The 26,430-nt window shown below is 35.8% G+C and overlaps 1 protein-coding gene across 1 annotated transcript in view; it reads left to right on the top strand.

Moving 5' to 3' along the window:
- LOC101693146 (transmembrane serine protease 11F) overlaps positions 1 to 26,430 on the top strand; it is a 76,234-nt gene that overhangs the window by 17,039 nt on the left and 32,765 nt on the right. Inside the window, exons 2-3 of the mRNA XM_013062354.2 lie at positions 22,840 to 22,991; positions 24,661 to 24,779. Of these exons, the coding sequence (XP_012917808.1) occupies positions 22,840 to 22,991; positions 24,661 to 24,779 (271 nt within the window). The remainder of the gene's footprint in view (positions 1 to 22,839; positions 22,992 to 24,660; positions 24,780 to 26,430) is intronic.

Raw genomic sequence — 26,430 nt, 5'->3', positions numbered from 1 at the left:
TGTTACTAATTTTGCTTAATACAATCAATTATCTTTTGAAGCAATTAAAAATAATAAAGTTTTTTTTATGTCTACCACTTGCTACTTCTTAAGCACACCCGGCACATTCCTGATTTAGAGTCATTGCACAAGATGTTGCCTCTGCCTAAGAGAACCTTTCCCTACCATATGCATGTCTTATTTCTTCACTTCAATATAGTCTTGCTCAAAGGCCAGCTTCACAGTGAGAGTTTCCTTAACCACTCTATTAAATGTTTTACTCCTGCAACCTAATTCACTATTACACAAAAGTTGCTCTATTTTTCTCCCATAGGAATTATTGCCATCTGATATGCTATGTAGTTTTTACTCATTTATTTTTCTGACTGTGTTAGAACCTTCATTGTAAGCTTCATGAGGGTGACATTGTTTCACTTACTGACATATCCTTAGGCTTATACCATATAGTAGGTTTCTATTTGTTCAGTAAAAAAGAGTGGTGAATGAATACTAATGGAACATTGTTAGCATTAAAAAACGTGTTTACTAGATTATTGGTCAATATGCAAATGTGTGTACTTGTTACATATTTAATTTTCTTTCTAATATCTTTAAATAAATTTCTTTCCAATATCAGAGGCTACCAGAACATTTGGTCATTACACTGCTATGACTCTGTTTTTAATAATGAAATGGAGGTGTATCTAAGAGACTGAAATGATATCACTTTGTTATTACAAGCCTACTGAACAGCTTTTGATAGGATGAGTTTTCAGTATTAATATTACTGTGACTAACCTATTTCCATCTGTGGTTCTATCAAGTAAAACTAAAACTATTAATTTATAACAAAAATTTTGCTAAAATGCTTATTGATGGAAGAGTTTTATTACTAATTCTTTCTAACCTTTACAATATATTTTAAATATTTAAATACAAATTAATGGTGACAAAGCTCTGATGGGAAATTTCTCTGTGAAGAAAAGTGTTCCATGTGTCATAACCCTCTCTCCTTGGGATATTCTAATACCAACTAAAGGTTGTGATGCAGGTACTCCATAAACTGCTTCCAGTTAAATTTTTAAAATTTTTAAAGGAAAATTTTAAAAAAATTTATATATATATATTTTATTTATTTATTTATTTATTTATTTATTTGTTTATTATAAACATATATATTTTATCCCCAGGGGTACAGGTCTATTAAAGGAGCTCCTGGGTGGCTCAGTTGGGTAAGCAACTGACTTGATTTCACCTTGGGTCATGAGACTGGGTCCTGCATTGGGCTCTGCACTGGGTATGGAGACTGCTTAAGATTCTCTCTTTCCCTCTTCCCCTGTTTCTCCCCCCACCACTCTTTCTCTCAAAAAAATTTAAAATTAAAATAATAATAATAATAAATATTTAAAAATAAATAAATTTTTGAGTCAGATTCTTTCTGGGTGAATTTAGAAGGGCATTTATTTCCCTTAGATGCTGATTCACTGCAGTGAACAAGAAAAAAATTAAATGTTATATTAAATCAATATGAGACACAGCTTGTTCCTTTGAGATATTTACACTATACAGCTGTAACTCTTGTTTAGCTGTATGTATATCTGAAAAATAATGAAAACAACTGAATAACCTTTGATATAACCTTTTAACTCAAATTGATAGAGGTTTGTATAATAAAATACTGAAACAGCAGCAATTGTTTTTAGGAAAGCAAATGTTAAGTTAAATGTTAAGTTCATTTATTCATCAGATGGTTACTTGATAGTTACCATGTATCGGGAATTAAGTTAATATATTTTAATGGAAGAGACAAAAATAAGTAAATATACATCATAATTTGAATAATGATAAGTACAACAAAAACAACAAAGAAGAATAAAAAGATAGAAACTGATATGGGCTATTTTAAATTAATCAGAAATCCTCTCTGCAATGATTTTCAAATGGTCACCTGAATGAAATCATGTCATGAGACAAAGAGATGTCTGGGGAAGGAATATTTCAAGCAAAAGGGCTTTTCTTTTTTAATTTTTTTGTTTCAAGTTTTTTTTTTTAATTTTAGTTACTTAATATATACTGTATTACTGGTTTTAGGAGTAGAATTTAGTAATTCATCACGCACATAAAACACCCAGTGCTCATCCTACCAAGTGTGCTCCTTAATATCCACCACCCATTAACCCATCCCCCATTCACCTCCCCTCTAGCAACTCTCAATTGTTCTCTACTATTAATAATCCCTTATGGTTTGCCTTCCTTTTTTTCTTCCTCTCACTATATTCACCTGTTCTGTTTCTTAAATTCCACATACGAGTGAAATCATAATATTTATTTGTTTCTCTGACTTACTTATTTCACCTTATTTCAGCTCTAGCTCCATCCACATCACTGCAAATGACAAGGTATCATTATTTTTTGTGGCTGTGTAATACTGCATTGTATATATATACCATTTCTTCTTTATCCATCCATCAGTCAATGGACATTTGGGCTCTTTCTATAATTTAGCTACTGTTGATAATGTTGCTGTAAACATTCGGGTGAATATGCCCCTTCAAATCAGTGTTTTCCATCCTTTGGGTAAATACTTAGTAGTGCAATTGCTAGATTGTAGGGTAATTGTATTTTTAAATTTTTGAGGCATCTTCATACTGTTTTCCAGGGTGGCTGCACTACTTTGCATTCCCACCAACAGTGTAAGAGGGTTTCCCTTTCCAAATTCTCACCAACATCTGTTGTTTCCTAAGTTGTTAATTTTAGCCATTCTGACAGGTGTGAGGTGGTTTTGATTTGCACTTTCCTGATGATAAATGATTTTGAGCATATTTTAATGTGTCTGTCTGTTACCATTGTATATCTTCTTTGGAAAAATCTCTATTCATATCTTCTATTTCATGATTGGATGATTTATTTTTCTGGTTTTGTGTTTAGTAAGTTCTTTATAGACTTTGGATACTAACCCTTTATCAGATATGTTGTTTGCAAATATCTTCTCCCATCCCATAGGTTGCCTTTTAGTTTTGTTGATTGTTTCCTTCATTATCAGAAGCTTTTTATCTTGATGAAGTCCCAATAGTTCATGTCTGCTTTTTTTTTTAATCTTTCTACATACATTTATTTTATTTATTTTTAGCATATTTCTAATTTAAATTCAATAATTAACATATAATTTATTATTAGTTTCAGAGGTAGAGTTCAGTGATTCACCAGTCTTATATAACACCCAGGGCTCATTACACCTTGTGCCCTCCTTAATGTTCCTCACATAGTTATCGCTTCTCCCCACCTGCCGTGTCCCCTCCCCTCCCCTCTGAAAATCTTCAGTTTTTTCCCTATGATAAGAGTCTCCTTCTCTGGTTTTGTCTTGTTTTATTTTTCCCTTCCTTCCCCTCTGATCTTCTGTCTTGTTTCTTAAATTCCACATATGAGTCAGAACATATGATAATTGTCTTTCTCTGATTGACTTATTTTACTTAGCATAATATCCTCTAGATCCATCACATCATTGCAAATGGCAAGATTTGTTTTTTTGAAGGCTGAGTAATATTCCATTGTATATATACAACATCTTCTTTATCCGTTCATCTGTCAATGGACATCTGACATCTTTCCATAGTCTGGCCATTGTGGACTTTGCTACTATAAACATTAGGGTGAGGTGCCCGTTTGGGTCACTACATTTGTATCTTTGAAGTAGATACTCAGTAGTGCAATTGCTGGGTTGTAGTGTAGCTCTATTTTCAAAATTTTTTTATTTTTTATTTTTTTATTATTTTTATTTAAATTCATTAAGCCAACACATAGTACATCACTAGTTTCAGATGTAGAGTTCAATAATTCATCGGTTGCATGTAATGCCCAGTGCTCATCACATCACTTATCCTCTTTAATGCATATCACTCAATTGCCCAATCCCCCCACCACCTCCCCTCAGTTTGTTTCCTATAGGTAAGAGTCTCTCATAGTTTGTCTCCCTCTCCAATTTCCATTCCATTTCCCTCCTCTTTCCCTATGATCCTCTGCACTGTTTCTAACATTCCACATGGGAGTGAAACCATAGGATAGTTGTCTTTCTCAGATTGACTTATTTTACTCAGCATAATACCCTCCAGTTTAATCCACACGTTTGATAGGGATTACATTGAATGTGTAGATTGCTCTAGGTAGAATAGACACTTTAACAATATTTGTTCTTCCAGTCCATGAGCATGGAACATATTCAATTTCTTTCATGAGTGTGTTATAGTTTTCTGAGTACAGATTCTTTGCTTATTTGGTTAGCTTTATTCATAGGTATCTTATGGATTTTAGTGCAATTATAAATGGGATTGACTCCTTAATTTCTCTTTCTTCTGTCTCATTGTTAGTGTATAGAAATACAACTGATTTCTGTATATTGACTATATATCCTGCCACATTGCTGAATTCTTCTATGAGTTCTAGCAATTTGGGGGAGGAGTTTTTGGGTTTTTCACATAGAGAATCATGTCATCTGCAAAGAGTGAGAGTTTGACTTCTTCTTTGCAAATTTGAATGACTTTTGTTTCTTTTTGTTGGTTGATTGCTGAGGCTAGGACCTCTAGTTCTATGTTGAACAATAGTAGGAAGAGTGGTCATCCCTGTCATGTTCCTGACCTTAGGGGAAAAGCTCAAAGTTTTTCCTCATTGATAATGATATTTGCTTTGAACTTTTCATGATATGCTTTTATATATGGCTTTTATGATATTGAGGTGTATTTCCTCTATCCCTACAATGTGAAGGGTTTTAATCAAAAATTGATATTTGTCAAATGTTTTTTCAGCATCTGTTGAGAGGATAATATTGTCCTTTCTTTTGTTAAGGTACTGTATCACATTGTTTGATTTGAGGATGTTGAACCATCTTTGCAGCCCAAGAATAAATCCCATTCGGTCATGGTGAATAATTCTTTTAATATACTGTAGGATCCTATTGGTTAGTATCTGGATGAGAATTTTTGCATCCAAGTTCATCAAGGATATTTTTCTGTAATTCTCCTTTTTGGTGGGGTATTGTCTGGTTCGGGGATCAAGGTAAAACTGGCCTCGTAAAAGGATTTGGAAAGTTTTCCTTCCATTTCTATTTTTTGACACAGCTTCAGAAGAATAGGTATAAAGAAGAAAGTTCTTCTTTAAATGTTTGGTAGAATTTCCCTGGGAACCATCCATCCCTGGACTCATTGTTTGTTTGGAGATTTTGATTACTGCTTCAATTTCCTTGTTGGTTATGGGTCTGTTCAGGTTTTCTATTTCTTCCTGTTTCAGTTTTGGTAGTTTAATATATCCATTTCTTCTTTATCACCCTATTTGTTGGCATATAATTGCTCATAATTTGTTCTTATAATTAGTTGTATTTCCTTGATATTGGTTGCAATCTCTCCTCTTTCATTCATGATTTTATTTATTTGGGTCCTTTCTCTTTTCTTTATGATAAATCTGGCCAGGGGGGTATTGATCTTATTAATTCTTTCAAAGAACCAATTCTTAGTTTCAGTGATCTGTTTTGTTCTTTTGGTTTCTATTTCATGGATGTCTGCTCTGATCTTTATTACTGCTCTTCTCCTGCTGGGTTTAGACTTTATTTGCTGTCCTTTATCCAGCTCCTTTAGATGTAAGGTTAGCTTGTGTATTTGAGATCTTTCTTGTTTCTTAAGAAAGGCTTGTATTGCTATATACTTATTTTTTAGGACTGCCTTTGCTGTATCTCACAGATTTTGAACAGTTTGTTTTCATTTTCATTTGTTTCCATGAATTTTTAAATTATTCTTTAATTTCCTGGTTGACCCCTTCATTCTTTAGTAGGATACTCTTTAGCCTACATGTATTTGAGTTCTTTCCAACATTCCTCTTGTGATTGAGTTCCAGTTTCAAAGCACTGTGGTCTGAAAATATGCAGGGAATGATCCCAGTCTTTTGGTACCAGTTGAGACCTAATTTGTAACCCCGTATGTGATCTATTCTGGAGAATGTTCAGTGTGCACTTGGAAATAATGTGTATTCTGTTCCAGTCCAATTTAGTCCAGTAAATCACTCAAAGTCTTCATTTCCTTGTTGATCTTCTGCTTAGATGATCTGCCCATTGCAGTGAGTGTCTCCTACTATTATTGTATTATTATCAATGTGTTCCTTTAATTTTGTTATTATGGGTTTATAGAATTGGCTACTCCCATATTAGGGGCACAGACATTTATAATTGTTAGATCTTCTTGTTGAATAGACACTTTAATTATGATATATTGTTCTCCCCCATATCTTATTATAGTCTTTGGTTTAAAATCTAATTTGTCTGATACAAAAATTGTCACCCCAGCTTTCTTTTAATGTCCATTTCTTTTAATGTAGACATCATATTAATGGGTCCTGCTTTTTTATGTAATCTGATACCCTGTGTCTTTTGATTGGGGCAGTAAGCACATTTACATTCATAGGAACTATTGAAGGATATGAAGTTAGTGCTATTGTATTACCAATGATGTCACTATTTCTGTAGATTGTCTTTGTTCCTTTCAGGTCTATGTTACTTTTGTACTCTCTCTTCATTTAAAGGATACCCTTTAATATTATTTGCAGGTCTGATTTAGGGATCACAAATTCTTTTAGTTTCTGTTTGTCCTGGAAGCTCTTTATCTCTCCTTCTATTTTGAATGAAACCTTTGATGGGTAAGTATTCTTGGCTCCATATTTTTGACATTTAGCATGCTGAATGTATCATGCCAGTCGTTTTTGGCTTGCCAGGACTCTGGATAAGTCTGATGCGAGCCTAATATTTCAAACTTCATTATGGACCTCTTGTTCCGAGCTGCTTTCAGGATTTTCTCTTTGTCTCTGAAATTTATAAGTTTCATTTTTATATGTTGAGGTGTTGATCTATTTACATTGATTTTTTTTTGAAGATTTTATTTATTTATTTGACTCACAGAGAAAGATCACAAGTAGTCAGAGAGGCAGGCGGGGGGCAGGGGGGGAAGCAGGCTCCCTGCTGAGCAGAGAGCATGATGGGGGGCTTGATCCCAGGACCCTGAGATCATGACCTGGGCTGGAGGCAGGGGCCTAACCCACTGAGCCATCCAGGTGCCTCTATTTACATGATTTTGAGGGAGGTCTCTGTGCCTGTTTCCTTCCTCAGATTAGGGAAGGACTTGAATGCCTGTTTTCTTCCCCAGATTAGGGAATTTCTTACTATATTTGCTCCAGTATACCATCTGTCCCCACCTTCTCTCTTTCCTCTTCTTCTGGGATCCCAATTATTCTAACATTGTTTCACTTTATGGTGTCCCTTAGCCCTCAAATTCTCCCCTCGTGATCCTGTAGTTATTTATCTCTCTTTTTTCTCAGCCTTATTCTCCATCATTTTGTCTTCTATATCTCTAATTTTCTCTCCTGCTTCATTTATCCCAAAAGTTAGAGTTTCCATTTTTTGGTATCCTATTAATTGCCTTTTTCATTCTGATTTGATTAGATTTTCATTCTTTTATTTCTCCAGAAAGGGATTCTCTAGTATCTTCTATGTTTTTTTCAAGCCCAGCTAGAATGTTTATAATCATTATTCTGTATTCTAGTTTTGACATCTTACTATACCCATATTGATTAATTCTCTGGCAGTCAGTATTGCCTCTGTTCACTTTTTTGAGGTGAGTTTTTCAGTCCTGTCATCCTGTCCAGAAAAGAACAGATGAATGAGAGACCAAAATACTAAAATGGCAACAATGACCCCAGAGAAATATACACTAAACAAATCAAAAGAGACCCAAACCTGAAAAAAAGAAAAGAAAAGAAAAAAAGAGAACATAATCAAACCGGTGAAAAGAACAGAGCAGTAAACTGGATCCTGTGTGTATTTTGGTCTGTTTGTTAGAAAACTAGATCCCAAAATTGTAAAGAAAGAAAAACACATATAAACAAAAATAAAGTTAAATATAATGAAACAATAGAATGTGACTGTAAAAATGAAAATTAAAAGACAGAAAAAAAAAGAAAGAATGGCAAAAGAAAGAAAAAGACAGGTGAACAGAGCAGAGCAATATACTATATTCTGGTTGTATTTTAGTCTTTTAGAAGAAACTACATCCTAAAACTATAAAGAAAAACATACATACACACACACACACACACACACACACACTAAAATTAAATACAATGAAAGGATAGAATGTAACATAAAAATGAAAATTTAAAAAGACTTAAGGAAAGAGTTGATAAAATAGAAAATTGTTTGACAAAGGAAAGAAAAAATTAAAATTGAAAGAGTAAAACAATCATGGGGGAAAAAAGCCATAAATTCTATGTACTGTATTCCCCTAGCACTGAAGTTGTGCCATTCTCATTGATCAGTAAACTTGGTCTTGGTTGGATGTTCTTGCTGATCTTCTGGGGAAGGGGCCTGTTGTGCTGATTCTCAAGTGTCTTTGCCCTGGTGGAATTGCATCTCCTTTGCCAGGGGACCAGGCTAAGTAATCTACTCTGGATTGTTCTATGTAGCTTTTGTTCCCTGATGCATTAGAGAATGAGAATGAAAATGACAGCCTCCCAATCTCCAGTGCTAGAGCCAAAACCTCAAGGTCCCACACCTTAGTGCACCCTCTGGGAAAAGCTGTCAGTCACTCCTCAGTTCTGATATTGCACTCTGCTCTTAATCACTTTCCAATACCTGGCTTATGGAAACTCTCTTCCTCTGCAGTTTAACTTCCTATATATCACCTAAAATTCACTTCTCCACACCTCCTACCTTGCAAAAAGTGGTTGCTTTTCTATTTGTAGTGTTGCAGCTATTCTTAGATCTCTGGTTGCATTCTCAGGTCTTCAGAATGATTTGATAGCTATCTAGCTGAGTTCCTGGGACCAGAAGAAACCAAAGTCTCATACTCCTCTGCCATCTTAGACTCCTCTGCCTCATGTTTTCTTTTGTTTCCCTCACCTCCAGATACATATCCAGTAAGAAGTCACTATTGCCGATATCAAAAAGGCTGCTGCTTGTGTTCTACTCCATGATTTTGAGGTGTCCTATCTCACATTTAGGTCTTTCATCCATTTAAAATTTATTCTTATGTATGATGTATGAAAGTGGTCCACTTTCATTCTTCTGAATGTTGCTGTCCAGTTTTTCCAATACCATTTTTTGAAGAGACTGTCTTTTTTCCATTAGATATTCTTTCCTGCTTTGTTAAAGATTAGATGAGCATAGCAATTGTGGGTCTATTCCTGGGTTCCTATTCTGTTCCATTGACTATGTGTCTATTTTTCTGCCAGCAAAAAACAAACAAACAAACAAACAAACAAAAAACACTTTCAGTGCAAAGATGCAAACTTAAAACTTTTTAGTGCTTCAGGATAAACTATTACAAAGCCAGAATAATGAGGACATATGACAGCTTGAATTATGAAATGTTTGAAAATGTAACTACACACATAATCATTTTCTATCCTTTTATTCTCAACTCAGTAGAGAATATGCAGCTGGAGAAGACATATAAGCAGAAGAAACACCATCAGAAAAGCACTTTTCAAATATTTCTGTTCAAGAGTGTTGGATAAATTGCCAGAGTGCAAAAGTGAAATCAAAGAGAATAGCTTACACTCCATTCTGATTGTTCAGTAAGAACATAGTGAGACAGACTTAAACCAAATCTCTGAGTTTAATTATTTATGGGTTTAATTATCAAAGGTAAATGTGTAGATTACAAAAACAATTGGAGAGTTGGAATCATAGTCCTGAATTCAAATTTTTTCCCCATTTTTGCCAAAATTCTCTTGTCCAAATTAATCTAAGTATTAGTTAATTCATCATTAAGGAAACTATTAATAGCTACATGGTAAATTATTGGACAAATTTTAGATAAAATGTGTCAACTGCCCAACACCATGATTGACAGAGGGGAGATGTTGCAAAGTAAGAAACACACAAATCTGCCTCCCTAAAGGTGAAACGGGAGACCTCAAGAATCCTAGAGGAGAACCCAGGCAGCAACCTCTTTGACAAAAGATTATTAAAATGTTATCTGCTATCCGCGAGTATTAAGCAATCTGTTTTATTGTCTCTCAGTACAGCAGGCAAGAATGTCTGAATTGTTCTCTGAGTATTCCTAAAATTTTTGGAAAGAAAACGTGTTTATTAGAGATTCAATGTGATAGAAGGAATGATCTCAGAAACACTTAACTGAGATGAGGGAAATTGTGATAGTAGATGTGTAAGCTTCAACTATAAAATGTGGACTAGGCAAACAAGGGAAAGAAAGGGAAAATAACTAATTTCTAATTCTAGAAATACAGTGCTGAGGTTTAATTATATTACAGTAAAACATTTAGTATACTACAGGATTTATATAGAAACCACCTCTACTTGTTAAGTTTCAACCTAAATAAGGCATGAAAGAAAAAAATGGGATCAAAATGCAAGATGACCATGGCTCTTTTGAGAGAACTTAATACTGTCTTTGAAAAATAATTGAATTGTTGTTACTCTCCATTCCCATCCTTAGAATTTACTAGAATCATTTCATTTTTCAAAGCAAGAAAGTCAGGTAAGAATGCAGAAAAACATTTTGCTGGAGTGAGAATCAAAATTGACCATATGAAAATGACCATATTGAAAGGCAGGGAAGACACTTGGATTGAATTATACCTGGAAAAGTTGTCCTTTCTAAAAATGAAAATCAGCAAGTTAATGGCATTTTAATAATTGCAAAAACATTTATAGTACTCATGGCACTTTACATATATAGTCTCAATTTACTTTCACAAGAAACTTATGAAGTAGTATTTTTTTAAGGAAGTAGATATTATAATACCCATTTTGCTGATTTAAAAAAAAAAAACTGAAGCACAGAAAAGTTAAGTATCTTGCTAAAGTCACACAGCTAGTAAGCATTAAAATGGGGATTTAGAGGTAGCAGGCTCCAGAGGGTGCTTCTAAGAACAATATTTTATCTCAACTCAAATCACTCAAAACAAACTTTATGCTTTTTAATTGACCATAGAGTGGACCACAGTGAAAGACAGGCCATTGTTGGTGATTTAATGCCCTATCTCCATGGCCAAACACTAGAGAGAGGCAGTCTAAGTCTATGGATATTGCTGAGTTTCACAAGTTCTTTTGTGTACTCAAAATTGCATTTAAAAGGAATATTATATTATTTTCTGTTGCTGTTTCTCTCCAATAATAGTGTTCCTCACTATGTGTGTGTGTGTGTGTGTGTTTTATTTTCAGCATAACAGTATTCATTATTTTTTGCCCCACACCCAGTGCTCCATGCAATCTGTGCCCTCTCTAATACCCACCACCTGGTTCCCCCAACCTCCCACCCCCCACCCCTTCAAAACCCTCAGATTGTTTTTCAGAGTCCATAGTCTCTCATGGTTCACCTCCCCTTCCAATTTCCCTCAACTCCCTTCTCCTCTCTAACTCCCCATGTCCTCCATGCTATTTGTTATGCTCCACAAATAAGTGAAACCATATGATAATTGACTCTCTCTGCTTGACTATGTGTGTGTTTTAAGGAAAGTTATTAACCTCAGTTGACCCATGTCATTAAAGAGTTATTATTAATCATGGGCATTACCAGAAATGAAGGCTTTTTGGCAAGAAGTAGAGAGAACTGTTCCCAAACAAAATATCTAATGTGTATCTGTGCTTCAGGTTGAATACAAATGCGTTAAGACATGTGTAAGACACAAAAAGAATTTCCCCTCAGGGTTGCTGCTTCGAGAACACCTGATTAGCACATAAATATGTATGCTGTACATGGAGGAGTGTACATCATTTACCTTAAACTTTTTATTTACATTACTTTAGTACCGAGGATAATCAGAGATTTACATTCTCATTCTGATGGCATCAACTATCTGATAGAGTCACTCCATCCACTTCAAATTAATTTTAGAGGGTTTCTTTGTAACATTTAATGACATTAAGAACAAACACAGAGATAATGCCCAATGAGGAAGTTATGTGAAAGTGATAAAAAAGATTGAATAATATTGGTCATATTCTGTTAAAGGATGTTTATATAATCCCCACAAAATAACTTCTCTTTTGTTATTTAAGCCCTTAGCCAACTCTTCCCCCTTTTCTTCATGTTACTGAGTCAAACTAACCTTATTCAACATAAATTCTTGGCTCTGTTTCTAATTTTGAGAGGCATTACTTACTTGGTTGATTTTAATCAAAGCCAAAGCCTTAAAGTCAGAATGAAAAAAAGAATATTTATAAAGTTATAAAGTTCTCAGGGATCTGTGCTTTCATCATTTATATTCACTTATTATATAGTTCCTATTAATATATATATATATTTTTTTAATTCTTAAAAGATGTTTGGGAAATGCTTTCTCAGCCCATTCCTAACTGTCTTCCCTAGGCAGTAAGGACATTTAATCTTTTGGTTTGGCGAACTGGTAGAAGAAACTGGAAGTCTTCACCCAATTTTAATTTACGTGATAACAGGGAATTAGGTTTTTTAATCAGACCTATAATGGTGCTCAGCATACAGTAGGTGCTGGGCATACAGTAGGTGCTCAGTAAGAACCTGTTGAATGAATTATGTGTAACAGAAGGATTAGATCCATTTTATATAATCCTAAGGATATATCACTAGTGTGATAGATGTAATATTTAGGAATGCATTCCTAAAAACCATCATCAGGTTACTTAAAGGTGAGAGGAACTTCCTCAAGGAAGTTAAGAAGGAAGGGTTTTGGTTTTGGTTTTTTAAGATCTATTTATTCATTTGACAGAGAGAGACGCAGTGAGAGAGGGAACACAAACAGGGAGAGTGGGAAAGGGAGAAGCAGGCCTCCTGCTGAGCAGAGAGCCTGATGTGGGGCTGGATCCCAGGACCCTGGGATCATGACCTGAGCTGAAGGCAGACACTTAATGACTGAGCCACCAAGGTATCCCAAGAAGGAAGGGTTTTAAGAACAGGTTGGTGTAGAGAAGTCATACGATAAAGGGGACTTTAGCATTAGTAAGTGAAATGGAGTAATAATAAGTTATATTTAACATGAATTCTGAGAATCTACATATTCCTGGGTAAAGTCAAAAAAGGAGTCTTCATGTCCCTTCATGTCCCTTCCAAAATACATTTGTATCTGCCACCGGTTTCAGAGGAAGCAGGTCTCTTTATCAAGACTTTATTCTCTAGAATCCCAGCTTTGCTTTATCTCTTCTGAGGCTCTCTGACAGAAAGGGAATCAATGCCTCAGGTCAATGTCTACCACCTGTTTCCTTACAGGTCAAAGCCTGCTCAAAAGTTTCCTATGTTGAAAACACTTTATAGAGGTGCCACTTGAAAAAGTGCTCCTTGGGTGCCTGGCAGGTAAAGGCTGGAGAATCCAAAGTGAGAGAGATGATTAGGGGCTGTGTGACCGCTGTTGGGGGCTTCATCATACAGAATCTTCAGGCTTATGTTAAAGAGTTCATACGTCAGTGCGACATTTAGCAGTTGATTCTTGTGAATGTGTCTCAGTGAGGAAATTACACACTGGTAGAGTTCCATATATGCTTTCTGTTACAGAACAGCTCTGTTTTAAATCAGTGTTATACAGTAGAGTTCCATGAAGCACTAATTTGAGAAAGGGTTTTCAGCCTCTTAAAATCTTTCTTTCCCCTGCTCAGGCTAAACATGCTGGAATCCTCCTGAATACTTTCTTTCACATTCTGCACCAATTCGTCAGCAACATCTGTCAGCAAGGCCTTCAAAATATATTCTGGGTCCAGTTATATATTTTGATCTCCCCACTGTTAGCATCCTAGTCCAAGCCACCATCATCTCCCACCTGAACTTCTACAGTGGTCCCCTAACAAGCTTCCTTACTTTTACTCTTCATGCTACCTTCTCCCTCTACCACTGTCTATTCTCTACAGAGTGATGCTTTTAAAAAGATCTGTCCATTACAATAAAGGAGCAGGGTGCTATCTGATTTCTGCCCACTGATCAAAACTCTATAATGGTTTCCCTTCTCACTCAGGATAACACTAAAGGGTCCTTATAGTGGCTGGTTAGGTTATGAACTGTTAGGTGACTCTCTCTGACCTCGGCTTCTCTCCTCTGCTTGCTCACTGCATCCTGGTCACATTGACCTTCTCACGCGTCTGTCAACATACCAAATCTGCTCCCACTTCAGGATACCCATACTTACTGTTCCCTTTGTTTATAGTACTTTTTCCTCAAACATGTGCATGACTCCGTCTTCACTTTGTAGTGTCTGCTTGGATGTCATCTTTGCAGAGACGTCTCCTCTGATCACCTTCCTCCCACCCCACCCCCATATTTATATATAGATTTTGTGTTGTTCACTGTCTGTCTTCCTAACCAGGAGACATGAGGGTAGAGAATGTAGCTTTAGTCCTGCTATATCCCTGCTACCTAAAATAGTGCCTGAAACAAGTAGATGCTGAATGAACATATGTTGACAGAATGAATTAAATCAAAGGTGTCTTATTAACAGTGTGTTTGGCAACCATAATAACCATAAAATCTTTTTCAGGCAGAAGATGTGATCATTCTAATGCAATTTTTTTAGTCATCCAGAAAATAAAAGATTATGAAGAGCCTGGTGTGTTTTTGAAGGACACACAAAAACTATGGAAATGTTTCCCATATTTGTAAGAATAAAATTACCAAATATTATTGTTCATGTAGCTGCTTTCACAGAGGTGGAGCTGACCTTGCCGATATTATAGCATTGGGTGATTAGAAGATGGCAACCATGACTTTGAAGATAAGCTATAAAGGGGAATAGATCTTATGCTGGATCTAGAAATCGTAGGTCTAAAAAATTTTTTTAAAGGAAGTTTTGGAAAGACCATGAAATTATCACAAATATCCTAGAATATGCTTTTGTATTCTATTACATTATGTAAAGAGGATTTAATGCAATTAACATACCCACCCCCCTGCAATGTACAGACTTATTACATGTTACAATAAAGGAGCAGGGTGCTATCTGATTTCTGCCCACACTCTGAAACTTTGCCCTTCTCCATTACCTGCCAAACCAGTAATCTCTAGCTGATAGAGAACCAAATTTTGATGACTAACTCGTACTTGAAATTCCCCCAGTTTCCCACCACTTTGCTCGTTCTTTATGCTGCCATAGTCATTTACTATCACAGTTTTAGGATATGCTCTCATGGGCCTTTTGAACAAAAGGGCATTTCTTGTCAGAGTCCTTTCATTTTTGTTCCTAGTCTTCAAAACTCACGTCTAAAGCATCATGAAAGTATGTGTCATCACTATTTAAATGACTGTATTACTGATTGATTGATTGTAATATTTTTTTACTTAAGTATAGCTGACATACAATGTTACAGTAATTTCAGATACACGGTATAGTGAGTCAGCTTCTTTATAAGTCTTGCTGTGCTCACCGCAAGTGTAGCTACCATCTGTCACCATGAAACACTCTTACAACGGTGTCATTGACTATATTCCCAGTGCAGCGTTTTTTAAAATGCAGTGTTTATATTCCCAATTTCAATGTATTTTCATGACTTACTCATTCCGTAACTGGACACCTGTGTCTCGCACTCCCCTTAACCCATTTTGCCCCACCCTTCTCCCCTCTGGCAAACTTCAGTTGGTTCTCTATATTTATAGGTATGATTCTGATTATTATTTCTCTGTTTACCCACTTGTTTTGTTTTTCACATGCCACATATGAGTAAAATCATATGGTATTTGTCTTTCCCAGTCTGACTTATTTTATTTAGCATAATATTTTTTAGGTTCATCCATGTTGTCCCAAGTGGCATGACCTCATTCTTTTTTATGGCTGCAAAATATTCCATTATACATACACACACACATAGACACACACCATATATCCCTTGTCCACTAAAGAAATATCTGATAAGAGTTTAAAAAAATAGATTAAAAAACTGTACAACTCAACACCAAAAAAAAAAAAAAAAACCACCCACCATTTGATTTAAAAATGGCAGAGGATCTGAATAGACATTCTTCCAAAGACATATGAATAGACACATGAAAGATGCTCAACATCATCCCTAATCATCATGGAAGCGCAAATCAAAACGATAATGAGATATCACCTTATACCTGTCAGAGTGGCTAAAATCAAAGAGACAAGAAATAACACGTGTTGCTAAGGATGTGTCAAAATGGAACCCACGTGCACTACTGGAAGAAATGTAAATTGGTGCAGACACTGTGGAAAAGAGTACGGATACTCCTCAAATTAAAAATAGAAATACATTGTGATTCAGTAATTCCACTACTGAATATTCATTCACCAAAAAAAAACCCCAAAACAAAAACTCTAATTCAAAAAGATATATGCACCCCTATGCTTACTGTAACATTGCTTACAATAGCCAAAGTGTGGAAGCAGACCATGTGTCCATCATAGATGTCTGTATTATTTGAAATGCTGCAGCAGCCACAATGAAGACACAGGAGAGTTCCTCTCCTTCACTACCCATAATCTGACAAGGTTTTGATTCACATTTTCTAGCATTGGCAAGTCTTCCCATAAAAAGAGATTTCTCAGAAAGAACCACACTACCATCAGCTGAACTAAATTAGACTATTTAAGTCATTAACATGGTTTTCCAAAATCTCTTAAACTCTTCTTACTTCTCATCTTCTATCCAAAATGCATGAATTGTTTTCTTCTGTTGATTTTATCAGTTTTTTATTAGCATGGTGGTGAAAAATACTTTTCATTGGTTTTTGTTTTTTTGACTTCCCAATAAATTCTGTGGTCATATTCCTATTTAAAAGGTGCTTTTATGATAATGATAAGTTGTTCTACTTGCAAGCAAGGAGTAAACAGGAGTAGGATGTGTTTAACCACTATCACGTGCTGGAGAACGCCCTTGACCTTCAAGGGCCCTGATCGTCATCACATCTTCTAAGAAGTCTTTCCTGTAGGCCTTCTTGTCCCTTTCCTAAACAACCTATGTTATTCAATCCTCCATGTATACTTATCACTGTACTTGGTAAATCTGTTATTTTTCCTATGACACTGTATTGATTTTATTATTTTATACCTTTCCACTCTACCATAATCTCCCTGAATACCTTATTCAGGAATATACTATCCCCACTGCTAGGAATATACTAGGTACATAATAAAAGTTTCTTAAGTAGAATTAAGTATAGCACAAGGACATATAACAACCCTACTGACCAGATAATGCATCCTGTGGGTCTGGATATGTTCCAAACTCAGTACTAACTAACTAAACTGAGTACTAAAGTACTCAGTACAAACTCAGTACTAACAGAGCTTTGTCTAAAAATACTTGACATATTTTACATCAATAAACTAATTGTAATTATTATGGTAGTGTGACAATGTAACTTTGGGACCTTTAGCCATGAACTCAATAGTCACATAGTAAGACTATGGGAGATAAAAAGTACTGGAAAAGCTTCTAGTCTATGTGGAGTTCAGAGAACATAGATAATAACTGAGCTTACAAGGAATAGATCAAGCTTTGCTTCTGCATCAACCAATAAAATACTATAGTATAAATAATAGAGATATTTCATTTATTTAATATTTCTATTAGTTATTGTTAAATACCTATTACATATATATGTATGTGACCTGAAAAGCAGATTACAATTAGTAATTAGAGAAGCTGAGAATTAGTCTATCAGTGTTAACACAAAGAGTAACACTAATGGTAAACCAACAAATAATTATTCAATAATAGCACAAATGCTTCCCAGTGATATAACCTTAGAGAATCAAGCATACACACACACACACACACACACATCCTCTGTAATATGAAGTCTAGAAATGGGAAAAATAATGTGAATGCATTTCAGTAATGAACTGTTTTAAATCCCAATTTCATAACTGAATTAACTAAAACAGATTAAAGTTTAAAAAGAGACAGTGTAGGGCGCCTGGGTGACTCAGTTGGTTAAGCGACTGCCTTCGGCTCAGGTCATGATCCCAGAGTCCTGAGATCGAGTCCTGAATTGGGCTCCCTGCTCAGCAAGGAGTCTGCTTCTCCCTCTGACCTTCTCCCCTCTCATGCTCTCTCTCTGTCTCTCTGTCCAATAAATAAATTAATGGCTTAAGTTATATCAAGCAGAATATAAATATAAATATAAATCCCAATTATGAACTTAAAAATTAATTCTTTTGCCATCTGACTCTTTTAATTATTCCATCTCGATAATGTCCAGTAGCTGTATTTGGTGATTAAGGAAGTTTTACTCTAGCTTGGGGGTATCTCTTACCATGTGAGTGCCCTCCTGTGACTGGTACAGTCCACCTGAACCATATATGCTTACATATGTTTCTTTTTAAAAAAAAGTATATATTTTATTTGTTTATTTTGGTAGAGAAGGAGAGAGAGAGTACAAGCAGGAGGAGCTTCAGGCAAAGGGATAGGAAGAAGCAGGCTCCCCCTGAGTGGGGAGCCTGACATGGAACTCATCCGAGGACCCTGAGATCATGACCTGAGCCAAAGGCAGATGCTTAACCAACTGAGCTACCCAGGTGTCCCTGCTTACATATATTTCAATTTAACTCTTTAAAAGGATACAAATGGATTAACTTTGAGAATTCTGGAATAAGAATAATTTAGGCACCGGGGCACCTGGGTGGCTCAGTGAGTTAAGCCTCTGCCTTCGGCTCAGGTCATGATCTCAGGATCCTGGCATGGAGCCCCGCATCGGGCTCTCTGCTCAGCAGAAAGGCTGCTTCCCCTCTCTCTCTGCCTGCCTCTCTGCCTACTTGTGATCTCTGTCAAATAAATAAATAAAATCTTTAAAAAATAATAATAATAATTTAGGCACAAATAGACTATCTTCATTTTTTACAATTTAACATAAAAAACACACATGCCGTTTAATGTGCGGATATATAATAAAGGGTGTCTACTTCCTTCTGCATACTTCTGCTTAAATTATGCTAGTTAGAACCTCAATTTATCTGCTATAAAAGTCTCTATTTTAATAAAAGTTCTGTAAAAGAAACTGGGGAAAAGCAACTCAATTCCAGTTGCTTAAATAAACTTCCTTAAAGTTTAAGACTGAACTCTCTGAGAAGTGTCATATGTCCAAAAGTCAGCCATTTTCTATACAATAATCTTAGAGCCAAGTACAACTAGTTATTGAGAGGAGGCAAGCTTTCTCACCTATTTATTTAGGTATGACTACAGTGCTTATCATCAAAGAAACTGCCTTTAAAAGAAGACGTAGCTCTGAGACTTAATTGTTAATTCTACACAAGTGGCATGTTGTAAGGGGGCTGTATTAGAGGTTATGTTTGTTCTCTTCATCAGACCATTTGTGAGGCTGTCTGCAGAGAAAGATATAAGATTGAACTTTTTTATGTACAACATTTCGGTCTGGGATAATGTATTTAGTCTGCTGTATATACCGGAGTTAAATCATGAGAATGAAATAGCTGGTCTCTGGAGCGGAGAAGTCCCCAGGGAGCTCTTTTAGAGCCATTATCTGTTTGTTACAAACTCATGAGTCTTGCCAAGGTGAGCCTGGCTGTTTTTCAAAGCTAGAAGTTTTGGGGACTCCTCTCTCAGGTTTTAAAAGTTGGGATGCTCAGTGTGGGATTCAAACCATTTGCTGCTCAAGAAAAAGCTCCAGGTTTTGCATTCCCTCCCAGTGGTGGGATGCATTGCCAGGGTTGTGGTTTATGGTGAGATTATATCTCAGCTTCTCCTAGCCACTTCCATGAGGTTTCCTTCTCACTTTCTGAGAAGTAGTTTTCAGGTTTTTTTCAGAGTCCATTGTTCCATATGTAGCTATAGGTTCTGTGTGTCAGTGAGAGGAGATGAGCTCAGGATCTTCCTGGGTCGCCATCTTGAACTGGAACCAACAGTTGCATCTCAGAATTATTTAGCTTTTGTATGCAAATGATTATTCGGATGTAGGATCTGGACTGTGTTCCTCTCATTCATCTTTCATGTATTCAAAGAACAGCAACATTTATGTCAGGAATAAAAAATCTTCTTTACCATGATGCAATGTTATCATGACTTACTGTGTGTTTATAACCCCCCAAATTTGACAGAATTTGAATCTTGTCATTTTTTGCATCTTGAAGGGCTCAGATAAAAACAACCAAATCGCCAAAACTTAGGAAAAAAAGGAAGTGAGAAAAGAAAAAGTGATAAAATATCCACAAACTAAATAATCAAGAATACTTAATACCACAGATTTTGTAGATGGAGACTTCAATTAGGGTGAGGAAGGAAGTATTGTATATGGGGATACTAATAAATTTTTGTTTGTTCTGGGCTGTGTGGTGTCAACTTTAACAGTTGCTTTTATTAGAGTCCTGCAAACTGACTCTTTTATTAGAGTCAGTGACACAACTGAAATAAAATAAGTCAAAGAGAAAAAGGCATTAAATGGGTACTTTCCATTTGGCTCAGACCCAAGTGTAAGGATAGCACATTGGTCATTATTAACAACATTGATGTCTGAATTGAAATCACTGTCTTTTCCTTTAATGTTTCTCATCTTGCCGAGAGGCACAATCACTTATCTAGACATCAAAACAAGGGAGCCATTAATCCTTTCCTTGTCCCACAACTAAGTAAACAGCCAACAAATGTCAAGAATTGGAGCTAAATTGATCTCTTCTCCACCCCCTGCTTCGGCCTTGGCTCAGGTCCTCATGCATCGTCCTCACCATCTTTCTCCTGGACCTTCAAAATAACCTTTAAACTGGCCTTCCTGTCTGCACTCCTGCTCTAATCCCCATCCTGCGATTATCCTAAATTCTCAGTCTGATTACATTGGCTCCCCGTCTTCTGCAGAGTCAATTTCAAACTTTGTACTTTGGGTTATGGGACTCCTCATGACCCAATCAGCCCACCAGCCTTGGCATATCCTCTTTCTAGTACAGTAGTGCTGAGAAAGAATGCAATCATGCACATACTTTGGAGACCACAAATTCCTCAAGGGCAAAAGCAGTATTTTATATTTTCACTCCCAGTGCTAATTACAGTAGCACCCCCCACACCCTCTGTTTATTAGAGACTTCACCTTCTGTGGTTTCAGTTACCTATGTTCTACCTGAAGCAGATGATCCTCCTTCTGACTTGTCAGAAAGTAGTAGTAGCCTGATGCTAGTCACAGTGCTTGTATCATTCATCTTACTTCATTTCATCACAGAGGCATTTTTTTCATCTCGCATCATGACAAGAAGAAGAATGAGCATGGTGTAGTAAGCTGTTTTGAGAGAGATCATATATATATATATAACTTTTATTACAGTGTATTGTTATAATTGCTCATTTTATTATTATTGTCAATCTCTTACTATGCCTTATTTATAAATTAAACTTTATCATACATACGTATGTATAGGAAAAAAACAGGGTTTGGCACTCTTCACAATTCCAGGCATCCACTGGGGATTTAGAACATATTCCCAGGGGATGAAAGGGGACTACTATATTAGTAATGAATACCATTTCACATCCTTAGTATTCCCCCTTTTTTGCACATGTTAATTTTTTTTCTGTTCTTTTCTCCTTTTTTATGCCTGGAGAACTTTTAACACTCAAAGTTGAATCATGTCACCTGATAAAACATCCTGTCACAGACCTCCAAAAAGTTAATTGCTTTCTATTCCTGCATCAAGTTTTATTTTGGCACATTTCACACTATATATTAATTACTTGATTCTACGTCTGTATCCTCTTATAAAAGAGTGGAGTTTCCAATAAGCAAAAGGTATATCTTAAAATCTTTGTATCTCTAGGCATCTAGAACTGCTCCTGAAACATTGTTGTGTGGTAGGTACCATCCTAAGAATGCTATTATCTCATTTAATTAATAAGTTTATAATAAATATTGTTAAATAAGATTAAAAATATAAAATATCTTACTTGAATTATATTAAACACTGAATATTATTCTGTTATTTGGAAAATAAAGTTAACAAATTTTGATTAATAAATAATCAAAAGATAGATAATCTTAATAACAAGATATTTTGAGTGGGGAGGTAGTATGTGGGCAGGTATAGGTAAAAGTCAAATGGAAATAGTCTTCTTCGGGACTGGAGTCTTATCAAGTACAATTCACAATTTCTGATTTCACTGGGAGTGCTAATAAAATATGAAGAACCATAATCAGGTCTTCAAAAGTAATGTTGCTACTTTTAAAAGAAATTATTAAGAAAATTCCTAAGGTCATTAAAAAAGTATTCATATAAAGGTGTTTTTTTGTTTTGTTTTGTTTTGTTTTTTATAAACATATATTTTTATCCCCAGGGGTACAGGTCTGTGAATCACCAGGTTTACACACTTCACAGCACTCACCAAAGCACATACCCTCCCCAATGTCCATAACCCCACCCCCTTCTCCCAAACCCCCTCCCCCCAGCAACCCTCAGTTTGTTTTGTGAGATTAAGAGTCACTTATGGTTTGTCTCCCTCCCAATCCCATCTTGTTTCATTGATTCTTCTCGTACATATAAAGGTTTTTTTTTAATTTTTAATCAAGTAGAATTGATGAGATTATTGTATAAATCTGTTGCTAGAAACTCCCTTTTTAAAATATGAAAATGTTATTTATAAATTACCTTTTTAATAACTTAATCTTTGTGTTTCACCATTCAAATATCAAATTGCTAATATGTCAGACAAAATGCCATAGGAAGATATTCTCACTTGAATGTCAGTATCAGTAGAACTTTAACCAAAATTTGTACTGTGATTGGGGTATTGGGAAAGTGTATACAAATTAAATCCTTGTGTTCTTTTCAAGATCTAAGTATCCTATTATTAGTTAGCAGTATAAACTATTTTTTAGAGGAATGTAACAAGTGGACATAAAGTGGAATCATAATGACTTTCTTATTGTTTTATTATTGTTTCTATTATCACAGACCACTTGAATTTTCAGAAGCTGATTACCCACGAGTTGAATATCAAAGAAGACAGCAGTTTTGGGATCCTATACGTCTAGCTCTTTTCACTTTGGCAATTGTAGCAATCATAGGAATTGCAATTGGTATTGTTACGCATTTTGTTGTTCAGGGTAAGTATCCAGGTCACATTTCTATTGCCTAATGCTAAGTGCTCTATGACTTAATATCTTGAAATTCTCTCGTATAAAAAATACTATTTGCATGATATTAAAATTTTAATTACTAATCTCTTACTGATGTTAAATTATTGTTTGCTCCAGTATTGAGTTCAGTGTTACATATTTCCAGCCAGTGAGACTTGCAACAAACATTACATGGACAGACAAATCTAAAAGCGATATAGTTTTGGGGCACCCGGGTGGCTCTGTCAGTTAAGCATCTGCCTTCAGTTTAGGTCGTGACTCTAGGATCAAGATCACTGTTCAGCTGGGATTCTGCTTCTCTCTCTCCTTCTGCCCCCAGCCCCACTAGTGCTCCCTTTCTCTGCTCTCTTGCCCTCTCTCTCAAATAAATAAAAATTTTTAAAAGTGATAAAGCTTTAAAATAAGAAGGGTGAAAATCTTAATCTTTAAAGACAAATCATACCATGTACCCAGTTTCATATTTTTGTTCCAAAACCAATACAAAGCAGCTGCTTAAGCTATAGCCAATCAAATAATTTCCTTGATTTGCTTCTGCATCTTCTCTTTACCAATCTCCCCTCACTCCTGTTGGTGGAGGGGTCCTAATCACTTTTGGTTTGTTGTTGCCCAACTGGAATTACTATTTGTTCACATTAACTCCTGAAAATGTGAATGTGCTCCAGTTGATTTTTTTTTTTTTGAAGATTTTATTTATTTGAGAGAGAGACAGGGTGAGCAGAGGGAGAAGAAGAAGTGAACTCCCCACTGAGCAGGGAGCCGGAACCCAGGACCCTGGGATCATGACCTGAGCTGAAGGCAGAGGCTTAACCAATTGAGCCACCCAGGTACACCAACCTAGTTGATCTTTTAACATCAACAAATAGTTGATGGTTGAGGACATCCCTACTAGGCTCACCCAGAAGGGGTTATTTACATGACCTGAGCAAGGATTGAACAGCGGGTGGCTAAGGATAGCAGTAGAAATAAAGAGTTCTCCAAGGTCACTGAAGTTTGGCCAGGGAGGAAGAAAGTTAGAATATGGGTCCACAAAGCCTAAAATGGGGTTTCAGGCAATATGATTAAGGCTGAAAAACAATCAAGATTTTAAAAAAAGAAAAGTAAAAAGACCCTAAAAAAGGTAGCTATTACATACTACAAATGTTGTCCTTGACAATGGAATTTTCAGTGGTATGTCAAGAGTAGACTGCTGAGAATTAAGAATAGGCAAAAAGTGAAAACAATGAATACTAATATTTATTAGCAGCATAGAGAAAACTGATAGCCTGTTCAATGTATCTTCACAACACAGCTTACCTAAGATAAATCTGTGGTATAGTTCTTTGAGGAAATTGATCATTTTTATATGACTTTCAGCAATTGCTTTCAATATTTATTTTTCATTTTGCATGTCCAATTGTATGAAAATTTTGATATGCATAAACACTGTAAAAAAATATTCTAAAGTGTACTTGGAGGCCTGAATTTTCTATTTTAGCTGGATACGATAATACAATTACAAAATGTTTGAAAAATGTCCACAATAACTTTTGTACCAAGAAGAAATAAATTGCACTATAGTAAACCTATTTCCTGGGGTTGGGAAAATAGAAACTGATTATATTTAAGCATGGATCTTTTATTTATGTTTGCCTTTCAGATGATAAGTCATTCTATTACCTTGCCTCTTTTAAAATCACAAATATAAAATACAAAGAAAATTATGGAATGAAAAGCTCAAGAGAGTTTATAGAAAGGAGTCATCAGATTGAGAGAATGGTAAGGCTAATAGAAATTTTAAAAGTTCACATGTTTTTCTATTTCACTTTCAGTGTGGTTGCTGTAAGAAGTTAGTTTCTCCATCCCTCAAACTCTTCTTATGAAAAACGTGGATACTATCTAAGCCATATGGTTGTGAGGATTAAATAACTTAATATATGTAAAATATTTAAAGTTATATACCATTAAACATATGTAGATTAGAGTAGGCTACTAATTAGCAACCAAGAAAAGTGTTGGTTGAAACAGATGTGCTTCCTACTTTTAATTCTTGATTTTCTGTCCTGGTTCATTTTCCTTCAACTTTTTTAACATAAGAATATATGATTTCCATAGTGTATATGGACCACATCTTCCTTATCCATTCGTCCGTTGAAGGGCATCTTGGTTCTTTCCACAGTTTGGCGACTGTGGCCATTGCTGCTATAAACATTGGGGTATAGATGGCCCTTCTTTTCACTACATCTGTATCTTTGGGGTAAATACCCAGGAGTGCAATGGCAGGGTCATAGGGAAGTTCTATTTTTAATTTCTTCAGGACTCTCCACACTGTTCTCCAAAGAGGCTGCACCAACTTGCATTCCCACCAACAGTGGAAGAGGGTTCCCCTTTCTCCACATCCACTCCAACACATGTTGTTTCCTGTCTTGCTAATTTTGGCCATTCTAACTGGTGTAAGGTGATATCTCAATGTAGTTTTAATTTGAATCTCCCTGATGGCTAGTGATGATGAACATTCTTTCATGTGTCTGATAGCCATTTGAATGTCTTGATTGGAGAAGTGTCTGTTTATATCTTCTGCCCATTTTTTGATATGATTGTCTGTTTTGTGTGTGTTGAGTTTGAGGAGTTCATTATAGATCCTGGATATCAACCTTTTGTCTGTACTGTCATTTGCAAATATCTTCTCCCATTCCGTGGGTTGCCTCTTTGTTTTCTTGACTGTTTCCTTGGCTGTGCAGAAGCTTTTGATTTTGATGAAGTCCCAAAAGTTCATCTTCGCTTTTGTTTCCTTTGCCTTTGGAGACATATCTTGAAAGAAGTTGCTGTGGCAGATATCGAAGAGATTACTGCCTATGTTCTCCTCTAGGATTCTGATGGATTCCTGTCTCACGTTGAGGTCTTTTATCCATTTTTAGTTTATCTTTGTGTACGGTGTAAGAGAATGGTCGAGTTTCATTCTTCTACATATAGCTGTCCAATTTTCCCAGCACCATTTATTGAAGAGACTGTCTTTTTTCCACTATGGAGTATTATGTCTCCATGAGAAAGGACGAATACCCAACTTTTGTAGCAATATGGACAGGACTGGAAGAGATTATGCTGAGTGAAATAAGTCAAGCAGAGAGAGCCAATTATCATATGGTTTCACTTATTTGTGGAGCATAATAAATAGCATGGAGGACATGGGGAGTTAGAGAGGAGAAGGGAGTTGAGGGAAATTGGAAGGGGAGGTGAACCATGAGAGACTATGGACTCTGAAAAACAATCTGAGGGTTTTGAAAGGGCGGGGGGTGGGAGGTCGGGGTACCAGGAGGTGGGTATTATAGAGGGCACGGATTGCATGGAGCACTGGGTGTGGTGCAAAAATAATGAATACTGTTATGCTGAAAATAAAAAATAAATTAAAAAAAAAGAAAAATAATGACAC

This window comes from Mustela putorius, unplaced genomic scaffold, assembly GCF_011764305.1.
Source record: "Mustela putorius furo isolate JIRA1106 unplaced genomic scaffold, ASM1176430v1.1 tig00000430_pilon_pilon_pilon, whole genome shotgun sequence".
NCBI lineage: Eukaryota > Metazoa > Chordata > Mammalia > Carnivora > Mustelidae > Mustela > Mustela putorius.
This window is presented reverse-complemented; position numbering and strand designations above follow the sequence as displayed.